Source organism: Labrus mixtus, chromosome 1 (genome assembly GCF_963584025.1).
Source record: "Labrus mixtus chromosome 1, fLabMix1.1, whole genome shotgun sequence".
Lineage (NCBI taxonomy): Eukaryota > Metazoa > Chordata > Actinopteri > Labriformes > Labridae > Labrus > Labrus mixtus.
Window position 1 is genome coordinate 30,831,463 of NC_083612.1, and position 23,999 is coordinate 30,855,461.

A 23,999-nucleotide genomic window follows, 5' to 3' on the forward strand; every position below is an offset into this window, starting at 1 on the left:
ATGACTTATTTTTCAGAGAGTGGGAAGGTAAATAGAAAGAAAGGCGCTATACCAGAGTACTCCTTCACTTTCTTCTCTATCTTTAATTATCTCCAGGGATGCCATGCCATTTCTTTTTTTTTTAAAAAGGATACTGTGACTTTGGCCACTTTTAACAAGTTGTTGTCTTGGCACCAGCTGCGAGTTTTGAAATGTCACTGCACCCCTTCACTGTTCTCCCTGACACATAAAAGAGCAGCCAGTGTTTTGTATTATCTGTTTGGTGATTTAGCTGACCTACACGAGTAATATGAGCCGTTTGGGTCCAACAGACGCTGTGGCTTCACTGAGAAGGGAATGGTCTCTGCATGCCTGCGGGAGGACTACATTTCATTTTGTTGTTGTCGTTTTTTTGACAGGATATTATCAAAATAATGACTTTTGGTGGCTGTGCAATGCAGTGTGTGTGTGTGTGTGTGTGTGTGTGTGTGTGTGTGTGTGTGTGTGTGTGTGTGTGTGTGTGTGTGTGTGTGTGTGTGTGTGGTGGTGGTGGAAAAAGTTCCGGCTTGCTCCTTTAAATGTTAACTGTGCCTTTGAGAGGTCCCTGTAAATAATATCATTGTTGTTAATGTGCATGCATGGCTTATTTTGAGTACGGCTGTGGGAGTTTTTAAAAATGATTTCTCTTCTCCATGAAATTGACGCAACATGGCCACACCTTTGCTGAGTGGACTCTCAGTGGAAGTATCATGTGGGTTTTTCTCTGCTTTCCTCCTGAAGCGCCAAAATGTGCAGGATAAAAAAAAAAGACCATGGTTAATTTTTAAAAAATTTTTTTTTTTTTTAAGTAAACGATCGGAGCAGGTAGCGTGATCGAATAGAGTCGTGCTGAAACCTACTTTGACACAATTCTAGTGCCAGAATCTTCCCCAAAAGAGAACTATTATATATTATATTCAAGTCAAGGCTTTCACGCTGTTTTTAGAAAAGTGCCTCTCTGAAAAAGCGTGTCTCGTAATATGACAGCTGTCTGGTGAGATGGCATGCATGGCTGAAAATTGAAAATGTCACCATGGCCGTTTAAAAAACTGCTTATGTTAAATGGAAGATACTGTGTGATAGATTGCCTCGGTATGAACTCAATTTGAGGCATCCTGACTTTGGCTTTCAAATTGGATTCTTTTCATTTGGCAGCTCAAACCAGATGCTGCGTATTCATCTCCCTCGATAGCACGAACTGTGGACTGAGTGAGAAGGCCTGCGAGCATCTGTCTCAGTAGAGCCTGTTGACCCGTATGATTTCACTGGATGTCCAACTTGGGCCATTATGGCAGTTTGTGCTCTGGAGTGGGATGATTGTACAATTAATTTGTGTAACATCTTTGTGTGGATGAAAGAAGTTACTGATGGGAACACCTGCACCGACTCCCTCTCTACCTTCTCTTCCTCTTTGGCTCACTGCACTTCCAGACACTTCACCCTGTTCACTCCACTTCTGGTTTTATGGTCATAGAGAGGGGGGCCGTCATGTTCAGGGCCATCTCAAACCAGTTAGTGGGAAAATGAAGTGGACTATAAAATCCCCTCGTAGCAGGTGTGCATTGATGCAGTCATACTGCTTATAAGGGTTGAAATAAGCTGTATTCTTCAGGTGTTTTACCCTCAAATGTTGATACAAATGGACTACAATTAAAAACTGCTTTGACTGAATCCTGTACACGTTTTGTCAATTTTCTATTGTTTAATACTTAATTCAACAAACTAGCTCTGACAGCGTGTCACTGGAAAATGAAAATCATTCATAGAGGTCAATGAAATTGTGAAGCAGGGGAGTATTTTGTTTGTTTGCATGTCACACTTTCCTTAAAGGTGTAGTTTGTAGAATTGTTACACTAATATATCTAAATTAATAAAAAAATAAAATATATTCATAAACCTATGTTGCATATTTTTTTTTTCGTTGAATACTTACATTACCTCAAATATGTCCAACAGTTATCAAAGCCAGAGAAATCTGTCATTTGTAAGTTGTAACGGGACGTGTCTATTGGGGCGTCAGCCATGACAAACACTAATGTTCTTAGTAGCCATGGAAACACCGGATGTAATCAAATATCGCTGCATAAGGAAACGGAAGCTAGCCTCAACTTCATCTTTTTTTTATTGTTTTGATTGAGAGCCCCCCGGTGGCAGAATATACATGCTTTGCATTGTCCTGAGTCCTGTAGCATGTGGATAGGATTTGTGTTTTTTTTTTTTTGATCTAAGTGTAGTATTCAAAACTCAGTTACAAAAAGACAGATGTGAATTTACTGTTAAGTATTTCTGAATATTTTTCTTCGTAATAACTAGCAAATAACTAATTCAAAGTCAACTTCTCAGAAAAGCTAAACCCAACCCCATAAATCATCACCTGCGTGATCATAGGAGGAGGGGATGGGGCAGACAGCTCTCTCCAATGTTTTGAATTTGGACTGCAGTACTCATTATAAACACTAGGTGTCAGATTAACATATTGGTCCTTTAAAGTTTGCCCCTCGTTTCATCTGTTAACATGGAGGAGGCGGGGTTTATGACCTATACTGCGACCAGTCAGCAGGGGGAGCTCTTATTCTTTTGGCTTCACTTCTCTGCCTCTTGTACATTCAAGTATACTTTGCATGTTTGGGTAAACTTTAGATGATCTCAAGACATACGCTTGGTGCCTGTATGAATAATTCTAGAAGTGGTAGTCCTGATAGCCTTAGACCTGTGAAAGGAGTACTAAGTTAAGCATCTTTGAGTATTTAGAAAAGCGCTTTATAAGTCTAATATATTACTATTATTATTATAAGTTGTTGAATATATGATGGAATAACCTTAAAAATAATGCACACATACTTCCAGTTTAAATAAAGTACCACAAAAACAAGCGTGCCTTTTAAGCTGCAGCATTTAGTCAGAAAAAATATATAAAAACATCTTACATAATCAACCGTTTGATTTTTGTCCAAGATTACACTCAGATTTAGAAGATTACCTCCTTTGCCAAGCAAATGGATTTAGCGCAGATTTTGACAGGTGTATTTAAAAGCCTTGTTTTTCCCACTGTTTTAAATAATGCTGGGGGGAACAGCTTTGTCCTCTGTGGAAAAGAAACAGGATGATCTGAAGAATTCAAACTCCCTGTGACACATATTCCTGCTAGTGAATTGGTTCTTCACATAATTATATACCCCCTCCTAAATTATACTGGAACAGGAGACAAAAGGTTCCAGTCGGCTATAGGTGATCATCAAGAGAGCTAGAATGACAAAAGAGAATGATTCTCACCATCACAACTGGGAAGAGCGTGACTCCACTGATGATTCTGCTCACAAACAATTGGCTCCTGATCACTCAGTGTGTATCCTAGGTCACATGTAAACGAGACACGCGAGCCAATGGAAAAGCTGCTGCCATGGCGACGACCATTGACTGGGATCCCTGGATCAAGACAAGAGTCTGACTCCATTTTCACACCTGAGAATCACAACACAAGAGCACAAATAGCACAGAGTCATGAGGGTGTGTGTACATGTGTGTATGGGTTATTAAACCCTCTGCAGCTGGTTTACACTCCCCGAACAGTGAACAAAATATCGTTGCTGTGTATGAGCATGTATCTAGCAGACAGTTTTATCCGTCAGTAAATCAGCCTTACTTTCATATCTGATGCTGAAGCCAGCTGCAGAGCGGCTGTTGTCTGTGGTGAATAACAGGAACAGGACGTTGGATGTAGAAATCAGGAAATGAGGCGCTTGGGTGCCGTGGTATTCACCGATCAGGGGAGACGAGACCGAGGGGCCGTCTCTGATCTCTAATGTGTCATAGTTAACCTCAGTCTGGAACCTAGACAGGCAGACGGGCAAAAAAAAAATCAAAGAAATTACACAACAACCAAGTAAACTCAAAGGTAACATTTCTATGATGTTATGCATAATTTATGTGCATGCAACCTCAAATCCCAACTTATTAATTATAACTAAATGCAAACATTATTATGAAATCAGCAGCTAGTAAAGTTAAAGTAATGAGCATTGTATTTAAACTGAACTCTGCAACCAGGTCAGTTTGATTTATTTATTTAAGTCACCATTGAAATCACAGACGACAAAACAACAGACTCATAACGGGTCCAGCAACATGCTACACGTCACTTAAACAACAGTTCAAATCTCACTACTGCCATATTCACACATAGACTCCTGAACATGTCTGGAAAATGACAGAAAGTAATTCCTTTACTTTACTGTAAGTAAGGAATTACTTTCCCTCACAACTGGACAGGAGGGGGTGTCTCAGGAGGCAAGACACAACGATAAAAGACAAATTAAGCGTGTGAATTTGACACTATTTTGACTCTTTTTTGCCTTTGTATCAATTCTGCCTGTGATTGGAAGAATTCACAGAATCAATGAACTAGTGGAAAAGAACGTACGGGTGAGCATATAGTAAAAGAGTATGAAGCTTCATTATGTGCTTCAAGATCACACCAGTTGGGCACCAGTGTGTCTTCATCCCCTTCTGCTTCCTCGCGTTGAATTTTCCTGAATGTTTCCTGCTGCATTCAACTAAAGCTCGCCCCGACTTCACACGCAAGCTCTATTAGGGTGCTGGCAGGATCAAATCTGGGTACAGTCAGGTCAAAATTCTGCAGTTAAGCTTCACAGATGCAGCTCAGAAATTTCCAGGAGTCTTGTGCATGTGTGAAAAACAGCTTAAGAGTCTAGTATGCAGTTTGATTATCTGCCTACAGATGTGGTTTCAGGGCCGCTGGGTATTTTACAAACTATTAAACACTGTAAGAACTGATTTAGAAAAAAGGACATCACAAAAAAGATTCAACTTTTGAGATAGAAACTAAGGAGCTGGGAACCACTAAGACTATGCAACCGCAGACTGAATATCTGAATATCTGACCAGTCTGCTGAACAATTAACTTCCCTCCGTCCCAGACATTTGCATACACAAATTAAATGCCTCATAGGCGATGAAGATAACTTGGCCTTTACATCACTTCCCAAAAAGACAAATTTCACTGATAGCAATTTCAGGCTACGCTGCATCTGCTTGTGGCTAGTTTCCAGAAGAAAAAAAAAGTGCAAAAAGCCAGCATTCATTATTTACTGCAGCAGTAACTCACCAACTACATTTATATCTGACTCAGTTATAATGTTTCTGAAGGACTGACCAAGACCACAAAGAGCCTGACTGATCCACATGTACAAAAACAGCATATTTGTTGATTATGTAATCCAAATCCCAAAAACATCTGACCTATGTTCGGGCTTTCAGAGTAGGATACATAGGGTAACAAAAATAGACAAAAATGGTCTCCTCCTTCATAATTTAATCAGTTACCTGTCAAAATGTATCTTCACAGCGTGGTCCGGCTGTGCTTCAATCACCCACTGGCAGTTGAGAGAGTCTTTATAAAAGGAAGGCCATCCAGGCGACAGCAGGACACCTGTAGGAGCTGTGAGGTGGCCTCCACATGGAGCTGTAGGGACATTAACACGTACACAACGACAGGAGAAAGAGAGGACTTAATCACTTACTCTTGTAACTGTGTTATGGCACGAGCACAAGGTTCACATTACATCCAGTTAGCAGATTCATCATCCGTTCAATTTATTTTAGCACTCTAATCCTTTCTGAATTTCATGATTTCATACATACATTTCCTTTCATGAAATATGCTGTGCCAACCTTGTGCTACAGCAAACAACTTTGAGTAGCTCATGTTTGAAAAGGCAAAAATAATTATAGCATGCTAATTTAAAGTGGAAATCAAGTATATTTATGTGTCAAATAAGGCAGTGAAAGCTCCTCATTCTGCTGCAGCTCAGAAGGCTGCAGGCGGCAAATCTGGCACACCTTGACACTAATTTATATCAAACACTTAGAGACCAAAAAATCTCTATTATGGCCTCTTAAATTGCAGGAATTAGCTCTGGCTGAGTTTGGATTCCTTTCTTTTCCCTTTCAGGGCTGTCCTGCAGCACGCACAGTCACAGCCTTGAACACCTTTTGAGACATGGAGTTCATGACCTGCATATGATCCATTGCTTTCTTTTTTCTAACAATACTCGCAATGGCCTATCTTTAACTGAGTTTCCTCTCCTTTTCTTCTCTCTAGCTAATACCTTTGCCCTTTTGATTGCTCTCATAACTCCAGACTTTCGGCCAGCAAAAAGAAAATGACTTCTCTTTTAGCCATTCTGTGTATACTGAAGCGGTGGTGCTCCTGGATGGGATGCACAAGACAAAGTCGTCCAAGAAATAAGACATTAATATGATTTCCTGTCCATCGACAGGAATAATATTTACTCGTGTAAAATTTAAAAATGCATCAGCTCTTTTCAGTTTGAGTGTTTCTTCCATCCCATTTATGAACAAGAGTCAACGTTTGAAAATGTCATTTAGACAAGGCCGTCATCATGGAAGGGAAACGAAGAGATTCACAAGCCAATGGTTTCCATTAGCTGTTCTAAAGTGTTGCAATAGCCTCACATTCACTGTCCTCGCATTATGACTCACACATATTAGCTTATCTGCACACCATGGATACATCTTTGTAAATTAGAGTCTGAAAATAATGATAAATGTTTCTCTTTGGATGCGTTTCCAGCAGAACTTGTGCCACTCTCATTTTTCTCACAGGCTGAATGCCTGTGTGGGGATGCTGGAGGCTAAAGCAATTAGAAGTGGGAGTTTTATACAAATTCTAGCACATTCAAGGAGTCAAACAGTTAAATGCTTTGTCACTTTATGTGCTGTCAAGGGGAACATTTGGAATGAATACACATTGCACCCAGTAAACACGCTTTGTATGTCTGTTTACCTTCACAGCGAGGTACAGCCGCAGACCAAACAACATTTCCATCGTGGATGATGCAAGTCACCTGATCAGACCCCTGCAAATACATCAATGTATGAAATCATGTTATCTACTTGAAAGCTCCTGGGGGAGTTTTTAGCTGTTTATGAAATAGACTACCATTGATACACATGTATGCTACGAAATCAGAAAGTGGATAAAAGTGGCGCTTTAGCCAGAGGGGACGCCTAAATAGACAAACTGAAAGATAATTTATAACAGGACACAATATATAAAGATTAGGATACCATACCTCGTCAAAAAAAAGTGTCACATTTTAGCTCCATACATTAAAGAACATAAATAGGCATGTTGGTGATACTACACCTTTTTCCATTACCAATACCAATACTGCCTTTACTGTAAGTAAATACCCCTTTATAGTCGGTGAAGGAAGTTTACCTGTGTCCTGATGAAGCCTTGATCACAGCGAAAAGCCACAGAGCTGCCGAGCTGAAACTGGTCACCATACCTTTGACCATTGACAGGAACTCCAGGGTCATGACATTCATTTTGACCAAAGGCTACAGGGAGACAACAATGAAAGCAAAGTTTAAATGAAATGATCCGTATGAGACAAAGGGAAACTTTGGATCAGAACGAGCAGCGATAGAAACATTATCAACAAGAGAACAAAGAGATGCTGACTGATTGTACCTTCAGTCTATTAAACACACTCATATTAATAGGAAGAGAGGTTCAGGGTACATACAGATATTTCAACTCCCCCAGGAGTTTCTATTTATTTAATATTGTTAAATGTGTTCCACAAGAGAGAAAAAAAAAACAGTGCTGCATTACTGTCAGCAAATGTGACGTCTCCACTGATATGGAAATATGGGAATGGAATTATCTTCAGGGGGATTCTACCCTGTCATGTTTAGCTTATGTTATCCTTATTCCAGAGATTAACCTGATCCCGGCCAGAGCCCACAGCCGGTGATTGGACATGTCTCGGGTTGATTAGCTACTGATGGAGAAGAAATGAGAGCTGAGACAGAAGCAGGGTAGAGAGAGAAAACACAAGAGCAAAGGAGGAAAGGGCAGGTACACCAACACAATGAATGTGCACCTCTATAACACACACTATTGGACGGGAGTAATTGCATTTGCATGTAATGTGCATTTTGTTTAAAAGTGTATTTAGGGCCAACACAGGCTGTATACATGTTTTAAGTAGGACATAACCTTCTCGTCTGATGAAGTAAAAAGTGGTAGAGAGAAGTTGGGCTGAATGAAAAGAGAACACAAGTCTATCATCATGTGTATTAAGGAGAGAAAACACATACACAAAGAAATCTAACTGTGCGTGTTGGCTCAGGGACGGGAGAAGATTGCTGTGATTATTTTTGGACAAAAAGTGCGAGACAAGGTTGAGTGAGAATACAATTTTTTTTTAAAATGAAACAAATAAGAAGCCTGAGTCAGAGGGACAGACGGAGATCAACATGATTTGATTTGAGAGACTAGAAAATAAAAAATAAATATCTTAATAATAGGATTTGGTCGGAGAGACTGAGAGAGACAGAGAGAGAGAGAGAAAACGATGACCTCTACATTTTTGACAGCAATGTGTTGAACATTTCTCTGTTTATGAAGCCATATCTTCATGTCAGGGCATTGTACAGTGTGTGCCTTTGTGTGCTCATCATGTGACATTGTAAAGGGTTGAAGAGTCTTTTTTTATGTGCTTTCTATTATTGTCTTGTATCTTGGTTACTCCCCAGAGACTGACTGAGTGTTTTGTGTTGGACCGGGTCATCATACACCGGGATGTGGCTCTGCAGGAAAACATAAACTAAAAGAGCAAAGTACTGCTTGTTGTTTTTGCTTTAATTCAAAGGTTTAAGCACAGTCAATGTGGAGGTGACTGAAGATCTAGTTTGGTCCCCTGTCCGGCAGCAGTCACAACACTGAAGGCAATCAGTCCACATGGTACCCACAGACCTTAAAGGATCAATTTACAAACAACTCAAAGTCAAATAATCACGAATGATCTTCTCTCTGATCGGCCTTTGGGCCTCAATGCAATACCCTTTGTGCATAATTGCACAATCTTGCATGTAAAGTTATATTTTTTGATCTTCTATGTATGGAAGGAATAGTTGATACTATTAGCGATATAGAACACAATTCTGGAATGAATTGGGATCAAGCTGGGAAAATATTTCAGGATCCTTGTATCCGACTTGTATCCAATCCACTAATATCACATTTTGAGACTCACAATTAACTTGAGAACATAAGAGAACTATTTAAAAATGGTTTTAATAATTGCAGATGACACAATATGTTTAGGACTTAAAAACGTAACTAATGATGTAGTGTGTATTCGTGCATCACATGTTTGTTCTAGTGTCAACATGTACTGTCATGTTGTTTTGTTGTCGTCTGTTTGAGGTTATGTATGTCTAATCAAAGAAAATGAAACTAAATTTATATTAAAGTTCCTGAAAGTCTGTGACAGAAAATTATTTCTGCCTATTTACAGAAAAAGTACAGGAACTTTAGATTTTCTTGAAGCAAAATGTGTGATCAAACACACTACATCCTCAAAAATCCCTTTCCTGTCATTTTTTTAATTTAAGAATATAGGTGTTCATTATGTGTCTTTATCACTGTGGCTCAGTGGGTAGAGTCGGTTGTCTCTCAACAGGAAGGTTCAGGGTTCAAACCCAGGCTGCTGCAGCAACATGTCCGCCGTGTCCTTGGGCAAGACACTTAACCCCGAATGACTCCAGCTGCTTCGCCGGCAGTCTATGAATGTGTATGAATAGGATTAGTTACTTCTGATGGTCACTTTACATAAAAACCTCTGCCATAAGTTTGTGAATGGATAAGTGTGACATGTGGTGTATTATAAGCTCAAGTCCATTTACCATTTACTATATATTATGTCCATACACAGGTGAAGTTAAAGGGGATTTCTGTGTGTGAGAATTATCTTATCTTATCTTCAGAATTGATTTAGAGTGACTACTGCCTTAAATTCAAACTACATCTCGTTTGTATTAAGATTAGTCTAAAAAAGAATATGTTGTCATGAATATGCATTTTTTTTTAATCAATGCCGTGATACTAGAAGAGGATTATTAAGTATCTGCTTTTGTAAAAAGGCATCTCTTGGAAAGAGTCAGAGGCAAGGTCATTGGGAGGCAGTGTGTGAAATGGTGCAAAACCACATGGAGATCCCAGAGAATTAATCAGAGTCACTGATGCAGAGCCGGTTCAGCTCAGAGCAGATAAATACACAGGCTGCAGTAGTCAGGTTCAAAGCTGACAATGGGACAGGCTTAACTAAGGCTAAGCATGTTTAAGACATGGAATCAGATGATCAGTCAGGCAGAACTAGTCGAGCCTAGGAAAGTGAACTTTCTCAGTATTCATATAGGTGTTGTATTAATCATCATAGGATTATTCCATTTTAGGTTTTATATAATGAGACCTTTCCAACCTGACCAATTACTGCGTTTAATATGTGTGCTCCAATGGCCTTTAGTGCATATTATGAGATGTCAGCTGATACTTCAATTACGTGCCTGAAACCCTTCAAACCCAGATATTTGGGAAATGAGTGAACTAATAAGCTTCAGTAGGCAGACATAGATGCTAAAAAGTGCCTTTTATAGCCTCCTGTTATATATGCAGCTGAACAGCGATGCCAAGACGACCAGAGATGTGAAATCTAAAGTGCTGCTCTCATGTGGCACTCCAACAGAAAACTGAATCCCTGAATATTCTGGTTCATCCTTCCTTGAATCCTTGGATACACTAGCTTGGAGTCGATGAGCCTGGTGTTCAGGGCCATTAAAAAAGTGATTGATTATCTTAGTGACTATGTTGTGATTAACCAGCCAGTTTTGTCTTGGGAAATTGGGAAAAGTATAAAAACAACAGTAATAGCACAGCAGGAATAATACTTTACATATATCTCTGGAGGGGTAAATATTAATACCATCTCCATTCATTGTAATACTGGATACTGCAAATGTTCTGGATTCAGTACAACAGTACTCCTCCTATCCATTATGAGAAGGTGACGTGAAAATTCTGCTTCTCATGTACCGCTGTTATTTTGTTGTTGTTGAATAACTTTCACATAGATTCAAGCTTCTTTGGAATTATCTGTATAGTATTCAAGAATCCTCTCTTCAAACTCTATGCCAGACATGTGTAGAACCAAATTCTGTGCATCTGACACAAGATGCTAAACAAATTAAAAATATAAATATGTACATCATGCATTGTGAAAAAAAGGGGTCAATATAGTATAGTATAGTGGACAAATGAGCGAAGATTCATAGCATCTTTCAAACATATTTAGGGTGCAAGTTTAATTTAGATTTAAAAAAAGTGATGAAACAAACTTAAACAGGAACCGTAAAATAAAGACTGAGATGGTCTGCATACAAGCAAACGTTCCAAGATAGAGATACAATTCCAGGGAAGCTTTACACAAATCTTTTTGACAGGGTTGGTGGAGAATTTGCTGCAAACTAAATGCATGAATGCAGCAGCAGGATTATTAGTGTATGTGCAACTGATGCTTACATCGATGACTTTGTATGGTGATGGAATTACGTAAGTAAATGTTTTGGAAGGAAAATTTATGATCGAGGAAAAGCTCAAAATGTACACCTCATAAAATCTAAAGTACAGACAGACAATTAGAAACAGATAGCATACAAAGAAAGAGGAAGAGGTACGGTGCAGGAAGCACTTACTGGTGTAGCTGATATTGAAGCCTTTTCCCGTATTGGAGTGATCAGATTGAAATTCCAGTCTCATGATGTGTCCGTTTGAGGCGATCTGTGATGGGACATCTTTTCCTGAGAACGTCCCGAAAGTTGTTGGCTCAGACAGGCCTAGAAGAGAACAAAGTTTAAAGCAATCTTTTAGAGAAATTATTAAATGGTGTTTATCAAATTGTGTCTGTATCACATTAGGCCAAGGACACACTTGTGAAAAGTAGAGGACTCCTGTAAAGTTTGAAAACAAACCAACCTGTGAGACCTCAAGATATGTATTGCTTCAACTTCCCAATGGCACTGTGGGAGGTTTAAACGACAGCAGTGAATTAAACTGTTGAACTCAAAAAGTCGTTCTGAACTCACGTCTTTTCCTCAAGCTACAGAAGGATAACTTACTTCTTGATAAGGTTAGACATCTTTTCCACACTTTTGATCTGGTTTTACATCCACTGAAAACACCCAATTCCTCATTCTTCCAATAAAGATGGGTTTTTGCAGATTTGTCTCCAAAATTGTTATTTAATTCTTATTTTGTCTGAAGAAAAAAAAACTTTATCTGCATTCCACCATTTAGGACATTTAAGATAAGATATAAATAAAATTAGGAATAAAATAAAAATAAAGATAAAGGTACAATGTATTTACAACTTTTATAAGCAAGAGTTAAGTTTTTTTTAGTATTAACTAACCCTGATTTAAGCTAAGACACCAAGAGCATTTATGATTCTTAAGTACATTTGCTGAATGCACACTTTTGTTTTTGTGAATATCACAATTTCTGAATGATTGATATTTAAGCTGAAAATTAGAATACAAAACGTATTCTCTGTGACCGGAAAACTGCAGGCTGCTACTCAGAGCATCATTGGGCAATCATTAAAAACAAGTCACGTGTCTTGGCAGCCAGACCTGCCAGATTCTTGTGTTAAAGCGAAACAGCCTGACATCAGTGCTTTCACACATCTACTAAAGGTTGATGCTCTTTTTCTACAGCTGCTTTTAAGTGAACCGCAAAGAAGCTGATATAAGGGCTCTGTGGTAGTTCTGGTCATCAACGCTATTTTCACCTGAATGTGTCGTCCACCAAGCATTGCTGGACAATCCCGTCAACGTGGCAAGCTGGCATTATCACTCTCACAGTATCAATCATCCCCTTGCAGGTACATGATTGCTATGAATGGCTGTACCTGGCTGCTATGTTCAGGTGTGCTCTGGCATTAAGGCATCGCTCTATAGCCATTAAAAGAGCCACTGTATACCAACTAAATGGCCCAGAAACCATTACACCTCCCCCACTGGCCTATACGGCTGTAACCATGCTTCACCTCATTTCTATCTGAGACATTTGTGTCACAGAATCGGACCATTTGCTGCAACAAATGGTTCTACACTTTTGTTTGGCAGAATGCACTCTTGCTATTGAGGTAGCTCCCCCAATGATCCAGCCAGCATCGATAAGATTCAGCAGGGAGCGCAATAAAACCCCGAAGAGCTGCAGAGAACAGAACCCAGCAGGCCAATATCAGAGAGATATGGAGTATGCACAATGCACAGGGAACAAAATGCCTGTTCTCCTCATATTCTAATGAGATACTAGAACAGGAGGAGGCTGAGGTGGTTGATGGAGGAATCAATCGCCACAACCAGAAACAGCCATTTGGAGAAGATAGAAATACACACATTAACCACCAGCAGCAGGATCATAATCAAGAGTAAGTGGTGGGAATTGTGAGGTTTATGACCACCTTATTGTCTTGATTGCATGTGATTGGAAATTTATTTTGAGATTGAATGGTGATTATAAAATGTCAACTGATGCTGATAAGCTATCGGCATGAGCAATTTCCTCTCTCAGCCAGAACTAACACAATGCTTGTTGTTGATAATGGCCCACCAGGAGTCCAGAGGATTGGTGTTGCAGCAGGAGATGTGATTCATCAGAAAACACCTGCAGGTTGGCCTGGCTAGGACAAGCAGCAGCAGTGGTTATTCACTGTGACCGTTTTGTTCCCTGACATATGCAGTGTTCATCCACTTAGGGACTTCTACCCACGTACTGAATGATTTCATATGTGTACCTTGAGCTCTGGCCTGTTCATTTATGCCCCAAATTACCAGGCCAGAATGACATGCACAATGATTCCAGAAAGTCAGTGGTCCTGGAGATGCTCACCCTTCTGTATTTACAATCACAGTTTAGCCAATCAAGTCTGTCACCCAACAATCTTTAATTCAACTCCTGGTAATCCATTCACACATGAAGGGCTCTACAAAGACCATCTTCAGCATATGGTCTAGAGCGCATTGCAAAAGGGAATTTAGGTCACCCATAACTACCTTTTATAAGCTCAAATCTGGGCACCAAGAAAGATGCAATCACAATTGGCATTCATTTGGTTAGTGGCGGCCCTCATAAAAGTGTGAGAGAAGTTTTCACTTTCTCACTGTGTGTCTCAGCAGTGGACTTGTGTCTTCTCGGTGTCTTTGTTAAATGTAGTTGTATTTACACATAAAGCAAAGCAGCAAAACTACATTAATTATTTGAATCTCCAGAAATGCCGACCGGCTCTAATGTTAACTGTACATGCAGCAGAGAGCTTCAATGTGTAGCTCTGTGTGTAACAAGCAGACGAATGCGCACTGTCAACTTGCCTTTGTGTGCACACCTTACTTTCTTAATACCTAACCCTCCCTTTAAATAGCAGATAAATACTGCAGCGTTATGTAAAAACTGTTTTTTATAGTCTTTGGCACAGTCGATTCCTGTATCGGTAGTCATGGTAGCAAAGCCCCACCAGTGCGCCTGACCATACCTATATTTATGGCTGCATAGCACAGATGAGATCTGTGTTGAGCAGTCAAATAGGAATGACACTTTATTCCCGCACTGAGCAAATCCAAGTTGCTGTTGCATGAACCTTTTGGCATCACGAGCATGGGCCTAGCTCTTAATAGAATCTATTTCTTCTACAGAGGCTATGAACCAAATTTCACACGGTAGCTCATTTGGTACGACATAATGATCAAGGCGGTTAGGCCAAATGTGCTTTTATGGTCATACTGCTGTCTTATATGTTGCATTTCAAACAATTAAAGGTAACTTGACAAACTGTAACCTCATCAGAATTTGAAAGGACAATAAACAGTAAACATCTGGAGAGAAAATTGGTCTTAATTCAAGCTATAATAACACATTTAAAATGCCGCCAGATACTTGATGATAACAGCTCTCTTTAGCCTACAGCAACTTACTAACTAATGTCACTTTTAGCTTGGAGAAGACTGAAAGCTTAGATTGCCCCGTGTCAGTGTTACACAGAAAAATACTTAATGCAATTGTGATGTTTGTAAGGATGTTTTTAAAAGCTAATTATAATCGTGATCAAAAATGCAGTTTCAGCTTCAAATGTCCCCCCTAAAATATGCATCCATCCTATTCTCATTTCTTCATTCATTTGAAATTGTAGCCTAAAATTTGAAACCCTTGAACACAGTGGTCAGACTTAATAACATAATTTGAGCTTGCCATCCTGAACATGACGTCAGAGGAAAACAGCTGCCATGTTAATCTAATGAATTGAGAAAGCTTCCATTGTTACACAGATTTTGTGAAGAATTCAAAAACAGTAATTTCCCTGTATTAGTTGCTGATTTGCTATTTCTAGGGCTTTCACAATATCAAGTACAATATGAAGATTATGAAAATGGTGCTGTTTCATGCCTTAGCTTAAAAACTACCCAATGCTTTAAACATAACAAAAAGCAATGAGTTTGATTGACTGCAGTGTATTTTGCATTACATTGAGTACACTGTATTAAAAGAAATACGAAAAAATCATATGAATCTTATGAATTCTAGTACAAAAGGTGGAATGAAAAGCAGAAAGTTGACAACGCTGCAGAAAACAGAAAAGAGCTGTGAGAGCACTTGAGTAATAAAACTCATCTGAAATGGGGATTCTTCAGCAACACTAGAAAGTTTTCTTTTGATTTCCTCCTCGACTTGGACTTTTGGCTCCCTTGCACTTAGACTCAATTAAACTACACAGTGTCTGGGTTGCAAAGAGCCAGTGTCTTTGTTCTTCAGCAATCCAAAAAGCTCTTTCACGTATTCATTATGGCATTGATAGACAAGAGAGCAGGGAAGTGAATCAATGCGACAATAGCTGCGAGAGTGACAGGGTCTGCGGTTGTCTCATCTTGGAGGCAAGATTGAGAGAAAAGCCTTTTGTATCAGTCTATCACTATGCTCTCTTGTATTCCAAGTCAACAATAGCTTTCAGATTATGTTAACCATTTACTCAGTTTTCAAAAGGCATACCTTGAATCTTTATTAAGTTTTAAGGCTTGATTTCATGCTACAATTTTCAAGTTCGGGAGAAATAGGTTATTACCGTGGTTACTCTGTTCACATTTGCTTGCCATTTGTTTGTTTTTCAATGTAATATTACCCAGGGGTAAATGTGAAGTAAGCCATGAGTGTCAAGGTTAGATAAAGTCCTTGAGGGACTGAAACAAGCCTTTGTGTTTCTCTGATGCTGAGAAACTTTTGTCTTATTGCATTTAGATGCATATTTGCATTCTATCTTGATTAAAGACTGATTACGTTTATGTAAAAGCCATACAGCAGACTTGTAGTCAACGTCATTTACTGCATAACTGCAAAATTCTTGGTGAAAAATATCGAATTATTTTGTGTTTTAAAGGTCACATATTGTGCAAAAATCACTTTTCCATGTTTTTCTAACATGACTGTGTCCTAGCCTGTCAACAAACCCCCCAATTATGAGAAAAGTCAGTCCTCTCTGTCTTTTGCCTGCTCCACTTTTCAGAAAATGTGTGCTCAAACGGGCTGTTGGGAGATTTTCCCTTCATGACATCACAAAGGGCAGTAACCCCTTCCCCCAGGTGGGTGACACTCCCACAGCTAGGTGTCTGTTCTGCCCTCTGAGTCTGCTTTCTTACTGTAAACAATAGGACATGGTGCAAGAAAGCCTGAGGCACACAAGCCCTTCCAGAGAGGGGGCGTGGTCAAACACAACTAATTAAAATTTAAAGGTACAGACACAAAAACAGCCTGTTCTGAGCAGGGCTGGAATAGAGGGGTTTATAGGCATGATGAAATACAGGATCAGATAGGATTTATAGCAATACACTTCACATAAATGTTTTTGGGAGCTCTGAGACTAATTTAAACTTGTTGAAAATGAGGATAATATGTGACCTTTAAAGTTTGACATTCACAAAGAATATCAAGAAATGGCAGTTTAATTATCAGAGAATAATTTCAATGATGAAAACTTGAAAGGTTTTCTGGCTTTTTAAATGCAATAATTATTTATAAAGTAAATATATGCTTTACCAGCTCTCATCAAACTAACATTTGGTCATGATTAAGGTTTTTTAACTCTGCACTTTGCAAAGTTAATACACTTGTGGCTTTACTTCACTTATTTGTGATTTATTTAGACTTGACTGACAATTAACAATTTGTCATGTCATCAAACAGCTTGCCTTTAAACCTCTTCAAAGATTTCAAAATAAGGGTACATTTCAAGAAGCCATGAACATTTATAGAAGAAGCTTTTTCTTCCATTTATGGAAAGGAAACTTGGAGTGAGGTAACCATGTGGCAGCAGTGATCTATCATAAAGCTATAACAAATCAAATCAAATAAACTTTAAAGTAAAAACTTTAATGTCAGTTTTCCCAAAGCAACAACACTAATTGCCCTGCAATTTTCACAGCTCTGCTCCAAAATAACATCCCTGCAGAGGGACACGTTTACAGCCAGTCAATTAAACACAACTTCATCTTTAATGACCATCCAGTCAAACCAGGGATTTACTTGATTCACTTTAAATCAATAACCTTTATTGCAACAGGGAACAACCATGTAATTGCTATTCATCTACCCATCCAGTGTGCCAGCCGGCCATTCATCATCCAAAGCCAATCTGAGTTGTTCCTTATCTTTTCAATTCAATCTTAGGTGAAAAGTTTTAGATACGAGTTCTCTTGTTCATATCATTTTACAGACCACTAGTTCTGAAATAAGGATATTTTTTTTAAGGAAAAAGGTGGTCCATCTCAATAAACGTACGTTTTAAATTGATATCCATTTTATTCAAAAGTAAAGATGTATAATTACCTTCATCTTTGACCACCAACCAGTCAAACTGTGGCTCCAGGTCAAAGTCGGAGAAAAGGAGATGAATGCGGCTTCCTGGTTCAGAGATAATCAACCACACACAGTTCAGGTTGTTTCCGTACTCCTCGGGGTAGTTTGGGGACAATATAGTCCCTGATGGAGCCGTAAAGTTGAAGAAACATGAGACTACAAACAGAGAAGAAAGAGGAAAAAGACAGAAGGGAAGGACAGAAAAGAAGGGTTAAGATGATAGGTAATAGTCTAAGATTTAAAGCAGAAAGGCATGGATAGATAGATTTAGAACAACAGTGAGTAGGAAAGAGAAAACATTCAGATGACACACAATTTAGAGACAAAAAAAAAAAAACAACAGAAGAAAAAACATTAAATGTCTACTCACAGACACAACTTGGTTTGTTGCCAGACCACTGGTTATTGTGCTGACATGTGATCGTCTTCTCTCCCACTAGTTCGAAGGCCGACTGGCAGAAGAAGGTCAACACATCGCCATGCTGAAAGCGATCACCGCTTCGACGACCGAATGCCGGCACCCCGGGATCACCACAGCCTCCTCGGTCGATCTCTGTATCAAAAACAGCACAGAAGGCCATGTTTTCATGCTGATAATGAATGTCAACATGCGACAGGATGACATTCAGATAAGGGGTCAGGTTTTTGTCTGTACAGTGGGGTTAAATGGCAATAATGTGCATACATTGATATTTAATAAGTCACACAAAATACAAAGAAGCAGTTGTGACTGCCTGAATTGCTGATTGAACATCTTTGGCTCTAACCTCAGACTCACAAACCCTACACAATATATTTGCAGAGTATTTCTGAATTTTCTATTTATATCCTGGTGAGTTCGCCATGACAACGCCTGACACATTCTCTACAGGTAATCAGAAGGGGATAGAGAGACATATGCTGTTACGTCTTTTCTTAAGTGCATGGTTAGAAGTTCAACGTCTCATGTTAAATATATGAAGCCTCTAATGCAGCTGTGTTCATCGTTTTGTGCAGCTGTTCTGCACTCTAATTACTTTGTCATTATTAGCAAGCGTCCTCATATGAGACTCATCAGTTGTAATGGGGTATCCAGTCAAATGTCTGTCATATGATATATGTCGCCAGCACCAAAAGAAACCATCTTGCAAAGCATTTTGCACAGCTGTTATTTATGGATTCTGTAGATCTCTTCCTATTGGAATAGGTCTATCGTCGCAAGCTCAGGCAAACGCTCCACAAAGTCTTAGCAAATGACAAGGCATGTTTAAAAATCCTCGCAGAAGCTGCTTTCTTTGAAGGAGAGATGGCAGCCGTCCTGACTGTTGACAAGTTGTTATAACTGATAATTCTTTAAAAGTAGGAGTGCCGGAGGCGACATTAAGATAGCTGTAAGGAGCAGCAGGGAAACAACATGAACAGTGTCTCGTCATTTAATTTGATGTGTCAGGAAATGAAACACAACGAGTGAAAGGTTCATTTAATAGTTTCCCTTCTAACAGCTTATTGTCATCAGGGTAATTGCAGCATAATACAGCTTTAATTGGGAAAGGAAAAACAACGAGTGACGGCACAGAGGTAGGTGCAAACACACACTGATCCATGTGTTTACTCTTGTTAAGGAACCAGCAGGAGGTAAAAAATCAAAGAGAACAACATTGATATTTGTGACATTGTATAAAATCGACTGCTTCCTGTTCACACAGATTGTTTTTTTTCTCTGCGTTTGTTTCTTTATCTTGATCCCTTTGTTTGTGTGTGTGTCCTCCTTTTAAAGTGTCCCCTGCCCTCCTGATTCTCCTCTTATCGCTCCTGCTCTTTCAATCTGATCCAATACGCCGTGCCTCATTGGCATGAGTGTCACATTAGCAGCGCTGCCGAACCAGCTCCACAATCATATTCCATTTATTTTGTCACCCTCTTTCTTTTTATCCCCTCTTCTCCTAAATGGCAGCGTGTTTTTTTTATCCACTGCCTTTCCCTCTCTCGCCGCCTTTAAAATCTGACATTCCACCAGACGTCTGTCATCTTGTAACACATGCTCCACCATGCTCCGGGATTCGCTTTGGGCAAATACATCTCAAGGTGAGCAGTGTGGGTATGTGCGTAAGTGTGTGTGGGTGGGTGTGTGTGTGTGTGACTGTGTGTGTGTGTGTGTGCATTTGTTCTACACTTTTACTATCTGTTGGAAGTAAGTAGGCCCACAAGAGTAGAATTTCAAAGAAGTGGCATAAGGGTGTGTGTGTGTGTGTGTGTGTGTGTGTGTGTGTGTGTGTGTGTGTGTGTGTGTGTGTGTGTGTGTGTGTGTGTGTGTGTGTGTGTGGCCCACAGCTAGCTGTCAAACAGTTGACGAGTGTCAGGATAGATTCCAACGATCCTGAGCCACTGGTAAGTCTGTCATTATGATGGTAACTGCGTCTCTCACTCCTTTCTTTGTCAAGTTTTTATTTTTTCTTGATATTTATTTACGTTTTTTCTTTCAAGTTCAGAGTTTTTAATGAGATGAAGAATGTAGTTCTCTGAACAACTTTCTGGGTTTTCTATCCCTTTTTTAATAGCCACATATTATATAAAGTAATAACTGAGAAAAGAAAACACAAGGAAAAAAATAAAAATAAAATAAATGTATTCAAATGCTATAAAGCAAAAGGAAGGAAAAAACACTGATGGCTACTTTAGGGACCTCTCTGGTACTATTCTGTTTGTGCGCACATTAAATATAAATCCTATAAACAGAGCGACAAACATTTTCCCGAGCAGAGCACAAAGTTTAACATTCTTTTGGGTTATGTTCAGACCACATTTGGTCTCAGTTCAAGCCAGGCCGGTTTGATATCGGAGATCAATCTCACTGAACTATAAACAGTGTGATAAAGTAATGCTATTATCACATTGTAAAGCTGTAAAGTGTTCTTACTATCCAACTTCTTTTTGTAAAACAAACAGCAATCACTGTACTGCACAAACACGTGCCAAACTATTCTCTGACCCGAATTTCCCCTCTGGGGATCAATAAAGTACTATCCTGAATGAACGGGGGCTTTTTGTCAACTCAGTTCAAAACTAAAGTTTGAATTCTGCAGTGCAATAAGGACAGTATCTACATGTACTATTTGTCCACACTGATACTGCTGATTCTACAGAACAACATTAAAGACATTCAATCCTCATTGTTCCTTATTTGATGAGTAAAGAAAATGAATAAATAATTTATATCTTTACTCTCTTCACAACCAATCGCACGTCAGCCTGGAAACTTGGCAGCAGCTTTCTACTGAAAACTTTAATTATTATAATGGGCTGTGATTGCTTATGATATTGACTCCCTCTCTCCCCTCTCTGTTTTTCTGAGCGTGCTCATACACACACAAACACACACACACACACACACACACACACACACACACACAAACAGATCTGCAGGGATTAACACGTGTAACAAGACAACATTAAAAAACAAGAGAGCTTAACACACACACACATGTTAGGTTTTCCTCCAGGGCTGCAAACCTAAGAACTCTCAGGGGTAATACTGATCATAGTGTGCAACATGCTGACATTATACAATGTGACGGCATCACACACGTACACAAAAACACCCCACAGGAGGTTTGTTCAGTTATCCTGGGGTGAATCTGGAACTACAAAGATCACACAGAGGACATTTGTTTGTTTGTTTCTTCCATTCCTTTCTTGCTATAGACCCCAAACATTTTTGTTTCTTAAGTGTGTGGAGAGCAGTGAACACAAAACATCCCACCACACACTCACAGATTCCAGTCACGAACAAAAAACAGTCGTTTTTGGACTAACTGGAAATTCATGAAGAAGAAATTAAGCTACGGATAAAGTTGTGGACACGACGTAAACATGGGCTGGAAATGCATCGCAAGATTGAACTGAGGAAAAAAAAAATGATTGGTTGGTTTCTCACTCATCTCAATTTCCCAATTGGCTTTCGTTTCATTCCACATGACTGCAGGGGTTCCCCCAACAAATCAGTAGTGTTGTAATCAAGACCACACTAACCGAGACCAGAGTGTTCAGAGACCGAGACAAGACCGAGACATTTAGGGATTGAAACTGAGACAAGACTGAGACCAGGACAGGGAGAGACCGGGACAAAACCAAGACCATGAATATCAATGAAAACTCTTCATCAGTCCCAGCGTTCTCCGATGTCTCTCTGTCTCTTAAGACACCTCACACCACATGAAAGTCTGACAAGATACGCTTGTAGTTCAATCCTGCTTGTGTTTTGAATTGTCACATGCATCACTGCCTTGAAGTTTACAATATGAGAAGCTATAAGTGGGCCGTTTAAGTGTGAAATCAATTTGTCAAGAGGAAAATGACTAACTGGTACGAGGCCAGGCGTTAGACACAGAAAATCAAGGTCAGCCGTTTCAGTAATTAAAGGTCAGAAAGAGGAAAATCTCTGAACATTATGTCAGAGCATCACCTCCATACACACACGCCAGCTGTTACACTGTGCTGATCCTCTTGAATAGTAACTGACCCTGGAAAACACTGTCCGCAGCATCATTGAATCAAAAAACGTCTAAGCAGAACCAAGAGCATAACCTTCATCCCTCTCGCTCTCACTTCCTCTCACCCTCTCTCAATCTCTCCCAGGCAGTTTATTTCTTCTCACTCAATTTGTCATTTTGTCTCCTTCTGTCCCACTCTGTCAATTTCTTGTTGTCCCTCTTCCTCTGTCTCCACGTTTATCAAATTACATCTCTCCCTCTACCTGTCTCACTCTGTGTCTAGAGTGAATTCAATTTGGAACACTTCCATTTAGTTCAATTCGATTTAAAGAGCTGCACAGGCACAGGGAGATGCAGTATGTAATTAAATATATAAATATAATAAATGGATTGTTCTGGATAATAAGTATTTAGAGGCACTTCTGTATCTCTCCTCCTCTCACCTTCACTCACTGTGACTGTCACCATCTTTATCTCTCTATCAGCGTCAGCTTTGGCGTAATAAGAAAAATAACCAAGCAAAACGATCAACTGATGGACCCATAATTCATTTATTATCTTCTCTTAATGCCCAGCAACACACACACACACACACACACACACACACACACACACACACACACACACACACACTCATATCCATACACAAGGACAGACAACAACTGCTGTCTGTACTGAATCACCATGTCAGCAACGCCATGACTTTCACACTCAGTTATGTGTGCATATATCTCTGTTAGTGTGTGTGTGTGTGTGTGTGTGTGTGTGTGTGTGTGTGTGTGTGTGTGTGTGTGTGTGTGTGTGTGGGTGTGTAGGTGTGTTGTTTTCATAAAGGAGGCCATCATACCTTCATAGACCGCCTTGAACCCCGCCGAGCCGATTGTATCGTCTGACTGCAGGTGAAGCCACATCTGATTGGACAAGCTCACGATGATGTCAGGGACACTGGAACCAGTGAGTCTAAACACACACACACACACACACACACAGTCAGCCATGTCATAATGAAGCATATATGGTTTAACACTTTCTTTAAAGGCTTAATTTTTAAAGAAACTCTAAATGGCAATCAAACTGAGATTGTGTTAGGGAGCAAAGCATTATTTATGAGCACTGAGGACGTCCATATTTCTGTTGAATCCCCAGTAGCCGAGTGAAGGGGGTTTGGACTGTTCGAACTAAAAACATCACAAGTTATGAAAGCAATATATGACTGTAAACTTTCAAAACGCTTCCATATAAATCCTTTGAAAGCCAAAGTTTGCATGTTCTGTACTGTCAAATGTTAATTTTATTTATCTACAGATTGTGCATAAAAATGCTAAAGCAGTTGGTGAGTAATATATTTTGGTGTTGGAGGTGTTCAGGTTTCTATTCTTAGTGGCGGTGGTATCATGCCCAAGTGTTTCAGCAGGCTTTGGCTGCAGGAGAACAGTCCATATAAAGAGCTAGAGAGGCAGAAACAATCTGCTGTAATGCAATCCCACAGCCCATCAGCAGCCAGCTAACAATGATTTAGCTTCTGTTAAAGAATATTAACAGACATTTGCATGCACTGCAGTGTAATGTTCCCTCTTAGATGTCATTATTCTACAGCAACTCTGTACTCGCTTCTCAAGTTGCAGGCGAAATGTAAACGAAGGCAACAAACATAGAAGGAAGTCTGAGCTGGAAGTCTTCTTTTTTGTGCTAACTGTTGGCTACACTGACAAGTTGGA

General features: G+C 39.5%; 1 protein-coding gene across 1 annotated transcript in view; it reads right to left on the reverse strand.

Annotated features, from left to right (window-relative positions):
- LOC132977394 (CUB and sushi domain-containing protein 1-like) overlaps positions 1-23,999 on the reverse strand; it is a 455,723-nt gene that overhangs the window by 139,786 nt on the left and 291,938 nt on the right. Inside the window, exons 12-20 of the mRNA XM_061041929.1 lie at positions 23,129-23,241; positions 18,183-18,365; positions 17,783-17,968; positions 11,605-11,745; positions 7,283-7,404; positions 6,845-6,917; positions 5,362-5,500; positions 3,662-3,849; positions 3,292-3,480 (exon numbers count right to left, since the gene is read on the reverse strand). Of these exons, the coding sequence (XP_060897912.1) occupies positions 3,292-3,480; positions 3,662-3,849; positions 5,362-5,500; positions 6,845-6,917; positions 7,283-7,404; positions 11,605-11,745; positions 17,783-17,968; positions 18,183-18,365; positions 23,129-23,241 (1,334 nt within the window). The remainder of the gene's footprint in view (positions 1-3,291; positions 3,481-3,661; positions 3,850-5,361; positions 5,501-6,844; positions 6,918-7,282; positions 7,405-11,604; positions 11,746-17,782; positions 17,969-18,182; positions 18,366-23,128; positions 23,242-23,999) is intronic.